This window comes from Mycteria americana, unplaced genomic scaffold, assembly GCF_035582795.1.
Source record: "Mycteria americana isolate JAX WOST 10 ecotype Jacksonville Zoo and Gardens unplaced genomic scaffold, USCA_MyAme_1.0 Scaffold_242, whole genome shotgun sequence".
Classification (NCBI taxonomy): Eukaryota; Metazoa; Chordata; class Aves; order Ciconiiformes; family Ciconiidae; genus Mycteria; species Mycteria americana.
The window spans coordinates 24,611-30,848 of NW_027445581.1; the positions used below are offsets into that span (position 1 = coordinate 24,611).

The 6,238-nt window shown below is 75.9% G+C and overlaps 1 protein-coding gene across 1 annotated transcript; it reads left to right on the top strand.

Annotated features, from left to right (window-relative positions):
• Window positions 1–636: 636 nt before the first annotated feature.
• On the top strand, window positions 637–5,589 carry LOC142403396 (complement factor B-like protease; the record flags this gene model as incomplete). Its single annotated transcript, XM_075489635.1, has 9 exons — window positions 637–660; window positions 749–941; window positions 1,142–1,297; window positions 1,654–1,887; window positions 2,598–2,783; window positions 3,336–3,509; window positions 4,123–4,218; window positions 4,986–5,122; window positions 5,451–5,589. Coding segments are annotated over exons 1-9 (1,339 nt in total), but the record flags the coding sequence as incomplete, so codon positions are not given.
• Between the last annotated feature and the right edge of the window lie 649 nt (window positions 5,590–6,238).

Here is a 6,238-nt window from a genome sequence, read left to right on the forward strand (position 1 = left end):
ACAGTGGGACCCTCACTGTGAGCCACGGCGGGACCCATGGCGGGACCCACAGCAGGACCCATGGCGGGACCCACGGTGGCACCCGTGGGGTCACCCTCACTGTGAGCCACAGTGGGACCCACGGCGGGACCCACTGTGGCACCCATGGGGTCACCCTCGCTGTGACCCACGGCGGGACCCACGGCGGGACCCACTGTGGCACCTGTGGGGTCACCCTCGCTGTGAGCCACGGCGGGACCCACGGCGGGACCCACTGTGGCACCTGTGGGGTCACCCTCGCTGTGAGCCACGGCGGGACCCACGGCGGGACCCTGACTGTGGCCCACAGTGGGACCCATGGTGGGACCCACAGTGTAACAATCACCGTGACCCATGGTGGGAACCATGGTGGGCCCCACAGCGGGACCCATGGTGGGACCCTCACCATGACCCATGGTGGGACCCACGGCAGGACCCACGGTGGGACCTGTGGCGGGACCTTCACTGTGAGCCACAGTGGGCCCCATGGTGGGACCCACAGCGTAACAATCACCGGGACCCACGGTGGGACCCACGGTGGGACCCTCACTGTGAGCCACGGCGGGACCCACGGCAGGACCCACGGCAGGACCCACGGCAGGACCCACGGCAGGACCCATGGCGGGACCCACAACGGGACCCGTGGCAGAACCCTCCCTGTGACCCACGGCAGGACCCTCACCATGACCCCCGCTGTGCCCCTGGCTGTGCCCCCCGCTGTGACCCCCAGCCCCCCAATAAAGCCTGCGCCCCCCACGCCGTGAGCTTCCTCCGAGGGTGTCGCGGCGCCGCCTTTTCCCGGCAGAGCGGGGCCCCCCCTCCCCCCCGGGCCTGGCCGGGCGCCCGGGTCCCCCGGGTGGGGGTGGGGCGGGTGCACCCGGATACCTGGGTCCCCTATGGGGGGAGGGGACCAGGTGCTCAGGGTGGGGCCCGCGTTAGGGGCAGCTGCTGTTAACGAGGCCGCAGTTAACGAGGCCTCGTTACCCTGAGGTGGGCCCGGGTTTGGGGTGCCCGGGCACGGGGCCCCCCGTGGGGGCTGGGGGTGGCGGGGGCCCCGCAGGCCTGGGTCCCCCGGGGTGTGGGGCAGCCCCGGCCCCCCCCCCCGCCCCGTGAATTCCCGTAGGCCCCGGTGTTTCGCAACACACGCACACCCCACGCCCCCCCCTCGGCCCGTCAGCCCCACAGAGCCCGCGGACGGACGGACGGACGGACGAGCCCGGACCCACGGCCATGGCGGGAGCCCTCCTCGCCCTCCTGCTCCTCTTGGCCTCCGCTGACGGTGGGTGCCCCCTGCCCCACGGCTGCCCCACGGCCACCCCATGGCCGCCACAGCTGCCCCGTGGCCGCCCAATGGCTGCCCCACGGCTGCCCAATGGCTGCCCCATAGCCACCCCATGGCTGCCCCACAGCCACCCCGTGGCCGCCCAGTGGCCGCGCCACAGCCGCCCCACAACCACCCAACGGCTGCCCGATGGCCACCCCATGGCTGCCCCACAGCCACTCCATGGCTGCCCCACGGCCACCCCACAACCACCCCACGGCCACCCCACGGCAGCCCCACGGCCGCCCTACGGCCGCCCCACGGCCGCCCCGCATCCGCCTCGCCTCCCACTGACCGCGTCCCCCACCCCACAGGCAGCCCCACGGCGGCCGTCCCGACGACCCCCCCCACGCTGCCCCCCGACCCCCCGCGCTGCGACCCGGCGCTGGCCCCGATCGAGGGGGGCTGGGGGGAGCTGGTGGCGGGGGGGGAGGGGCTGCGCTACCGCTGCCCCCAGGGCAGCACCCCCTTCCCCACCGGCCTCCGGCGCTGCAGCCCCGAGGGGGTCTGGGACCCCCTGCCCGAGGGGAGCAGCCCCCGCTGCCAAGGTGGGGCCCAGGGGGGTTATTGGGGTCCCTGGGGGGGGTCTCTGGGGCCTGGGGGGTCCCTGGGGGGACAGGGAGGGTCCTGGGGGGGTTATTGGGGGTCCCTGGGGGGACAGGGAGGGCCCAGGGGGGTTATTGGGGTCCCTGGGGGGGGTCTCTGGGGCCTGGGGGGTCCCTGGGGGACAGGGAGGGTCCTGGGGGGTTATTGGGGGTCCCTGGGGGGGTCCCTGGGCTTCAGGGCAGGGTTGGAAGCCTCTGGGGGGCTGTGGGGGTGTCCCTGGGGGGGTCGGGGAGCCTCTCTGGGGACTGGGGGGTCCCTGAGGGGGTCCCGGGGGGGCGTTGGGATTTGCGGGGGGGTCCCTGGGCCTCGGGGGGGGGGGGGGGGGCTTCACCAGGGCCCTGGGGATCGGGGCTCCCGGGGCCGGGGGTCCGGGGTCGGGGCTCCGGGGTGAGGGGCTCCGGGGTCGGGGTCCGGGGGGTCCCAGGGTCCCGGCTCCCAGGTGAGGGGCTCCAGGGTCGGAGGTCCGGGGTCGGGGCTCTGGGGATTCCGGGGCCGGGGTCCCGGGGCCGGGGGTCCGGGGTGGGGGGCTCCGGGGCCGGGGTCCTGGGGTCGGGGATCAGGGCTCCGGAGTCCGAGGTCGGGGTCCGGGGGTCGGGGCTCTGGGGCCGGGGCCGGGCTCCGGGGGTCCCGGGGTGAGCCCCCCGCCCCGCAGCCGTCTGGTGCCCGGCGCCGCTGGAGTTCGAGCAGGGCTGGTTCTGGCCGCGCCGGGGGCGGCACCCGCTCGGCTCCCGCCTGGAGTTCGGCTGCTTCGGGGGCTTCGCGCTGCGGGGGCCGCACACGCTGCGCTGCGGGCCCGGGGGGCGCTGGGAGGGGGCGACCCCCGTCTGCGACGACGGCGGTGAGGACCCGGCCCCCCCGGCCCCCTGGGTCCCCCCTCGGTCCCCCCCCGGCCCCCCCCGGCCCCTGAGCACCCTTGTGCCCCCCCCAAGTGTCCCCGTATCCCCCCGCGTTCCCCCAGCGTCCCGGCGAGCGCCCAAATGTCCCCGCGCCCCTGAGCATCCCCGTGTCCCCCCCATGTTCCCCCCCAATCCCCCCGTGTCCCCATGTCCCCCTGACCCCCCCGACCCCCCTGTCCCCCCATGCCCCCCCGTGTCCCCCTGTCCCCATGTCGCCCCCATCCTCCCTGTCCCCCCTGTCCCCCTGTCCCCCCCGTCCCCCTATCCCCATGTCCCCCGTGTCCCCCCCGTGTCCCCCCCATCCCCCCATGTCCTCCCTCGTCCCCATGTCCCCCCTGTCCCCCCCGTGTACCCGTGTCCCCCGTGTCCCCCCCATCCCCCCATGTCCCCCCCTGTCCCCCGGTGTCCCCCTGTCCCCATGTCCCCCCGTGTCCCCCCTGTCCCCCTGTCCCCCCGGTCCCCCCCGTGTCCCCCGCCCTGACGCCCGCCCGCAGCGGGGGCCTGCCCGGCGCCGGGGGTCCCGCCGGGGGCCACCAAGGAGGGCTCGGACTACGGCGTGGAGGGGCGCGTCCGGTACCGCTGCCGGCCCGGCCTGGAGCTGCTGGGCTCGGCCGAGCGCCGCTGCCTGGAGGGCGGCGTCTGGAGCGGCACCGAGCCCCGCTGCCGCGGTGAGGGGCGCGGGGGCTGGGGGCCTGGGGGGCCTGGGGGGTATGGGGGCTATGGGGGGCTGAGCCCCGCTGCCACGGTGAGGGGCGCGGGGGCTGGGGGCCTGGGGGGCCTGGGGGGCCTGGGGGGTATGGGGGGGCGTGGGGGGCTGGGGGCTATGGGGGCTATGGGGGGCTGAGCCCCGCTGCCACGGTGAGGGGCGCGGGGGCTGGGTGCTGGGGGGCGTGGGGGGTATAGGGGTATGGGGGGTATGGGGGGTATGGGGGGCTGGGGGCTATGGGGGGGCTGGAGGGGCTGGGGGCTATGGGGGGGCTGAGCCCTGATGCCATGGTGAGGGGCGTCGGGTGCTGGGGGCTATGGGGGGCTGAGCCCCGCTGCCGCGGTGAGGGGCTGGGGGGTCCTGGGGGCTCTTGGGAGCCATGGGAGGGTCCGGGGGGGGGCCGTGGGGTGGTACCCAGGGGTACCCGCTCCTGGGGGCCCCATGGGGCAGGGGTGGGGGGATATGGGGGTGCCATGGGGGTCCCATGCGGAGGGGGAGGGCCCTTATGGGGCAGGGGCGTCCCGTATGGGGTGGGGTGGGGCGGGACCGGGGGTGACCCGGTGCCCCCCCCCCAGACCCCCACTTCTTCGACACCCCCGAGGACGTGGCCACCTCCTTCCTCGCCTCCCTCGCCCAGATCGTGGAGGTGGCCGAGGCCAACGGCACCCAGGGTGGGGGCCATGGGGCTGGGGGGGCTGGGGGCCATGGGGGGCTGGGGGGGGCTATGGGGGGCCGGGGGGGCTGGGGGCCATGGGGGGCTGGGGGCGTATTTGGGTATGGGGGGCTGAGGGGCTGGGGGGGGCTCTGGGGTGCGTGTGGGGCTGAGGGTCGCTGTGGGTCAGGGCTGGGGGGGCCCTGGGGGTCCTGGGGGGGGTCTGTGGGGCTCCATGGGGTCACGGTGGGGTTTGCCGTGGGTCGTGGTGGTGTTCACCATGGGTTGCAGTGGGTCACAGTGGGGCTCACTGTGGGTTACAGTGGGGTTCGCCGTGGGTCGCGGTGGGGTTTGCCGTGGGCTGCGGTGCGTTGCAGTGGGGTTCGCCGTGGGTCGCAGTGGGGTTCGCCGTGGGTCGCGGTGGGGTTCGCCGTGGGTCGAGGTGGGGTTTGCCGTGGGTCGCGGTGGGGATCGCCGTGGGTCGCGGTGGGGTTTGCCGTGGGCTGCGGTGCGTTGCAGTGGGGTTCACTGTGGGTCGCGGTGGGGTTCGCCGTGGGTCGCGGTGGGGATCGCCGTGGGTCACGGTGGGGTTTGCCGTGGGTCGCGGTGGGGTTCGCCGTGGGTCGCGGTGGGGATCGCCGTGGGTCGCGGTGGGGTTTGCCGTGGGCTGCGGTGGGGATCGCCCTGGGTCGCGGTGGGGTTCGCCGTGGGTCGTGGTGGGGATCGCCCTGGGTCGCGGTGGGGTTCGCCGTGGGTCGCGGTGGGCCGCAGCCCCCCCGCCCCCAGGCCCCACGGAGAAGCGCCGCATCCGCCTGAGCCCCGGGGCCGCCATGAACATCTACCTGGTGCTGGACGCGTCCCAGAGCGTCGGCCCCCGCGACTTCGAGGACGCCCGGAACGCCCTGCGGGAGCTGGTGGAGAAGGTGGGGACCCCCGGGACCCCCAACCCCCCCCAGACTCCTCTGCCCCCCCCCCGGGCCCTCCCCGAAGCCCCATGGCCCCCCTAAGCCCCCAGACCTCCCGTGTCCCCCAAGTCCCCCCGTGTCCCCCCAGACCCCCCAATCTCCCTGACCCCTGACCCCCCCGGCCCCGCTGACCCCCTGGGACCCCTCTGACCCCCCCGACCCCCTGGGACCCCCTGACCCCCCCAACCCCGCTGACCCCCTGGGACCCCTCTGACCCCCCCCCAATCTCCCTGACCCCCCCGACGCCTGGGACCCCCAAATCCCACCCTGACCCCCCGCCCCCCAGATCGCCAGCTATGGGGCAGCCCCCCACTACGGGATCATCACCTTCGGGACGGAGGCGCGGGTGGTGCTGAGCCCCATGGAGCCCCAGGCGGCCGACGGGGCCTGGGTGGCCGAGCTGCTGGAGAAGCTGCCCTTCGCAGGTGGGGGGCGGGGGCCCGTGGGGGGGCAGGGGGACTACAGGGGTCTGGGGGCGTCCTGGGGGGGGCTAGGGGGGTCTTGGGGGGGGCTATGGGGTGTTATGGGGGTCTGGGGGGGGTCCTGGGGGGGCTATGGGGTGTGATGGGGGTCTGGGGGGGTCTTTGGGGGGGCTATGGGGTGCTTTGTGGGGCTATGTGGGTCTGGGGGGGTCCTGGGGGGCTATGGGGGGGCTATGGGGTGCTCTGGGGGTTGGGGCGGGTTTGGGGGGCTTGGGGTGCTCTGGGCTTGGGGGGTTGTGGGGGGGCTATGGGGTCTCTGGGGCTGGGGGGGTTTTGGGGGGCTATGGGGTCCATGGGGCAGGGGGTTGTGGGGAGGCTATGGGGTCCATGGGCTGTGGGGCTGCGGGGCTGTGGGGCGGGGGCCCATGGGGCTGTCGGGCTGTGGGGCCCATGGGGCTGTGGGGCTGTGGGGCTGTGGGCGGGGGCCCATGGGGCTGTCGGGCTGTGGGGCCCATGGGGCTGTGGGGCGGGGGCCCATGGGGCTGTGGGGCTGTGGGGCTGTGGGGTGGGGGGCCCATGGGGCTGTGGGGCCCATGGGGCTGTGGGGCGGGGGCCCATGGGGCTGTGGGGCCCATGGGGCTGTGGGGCGGGG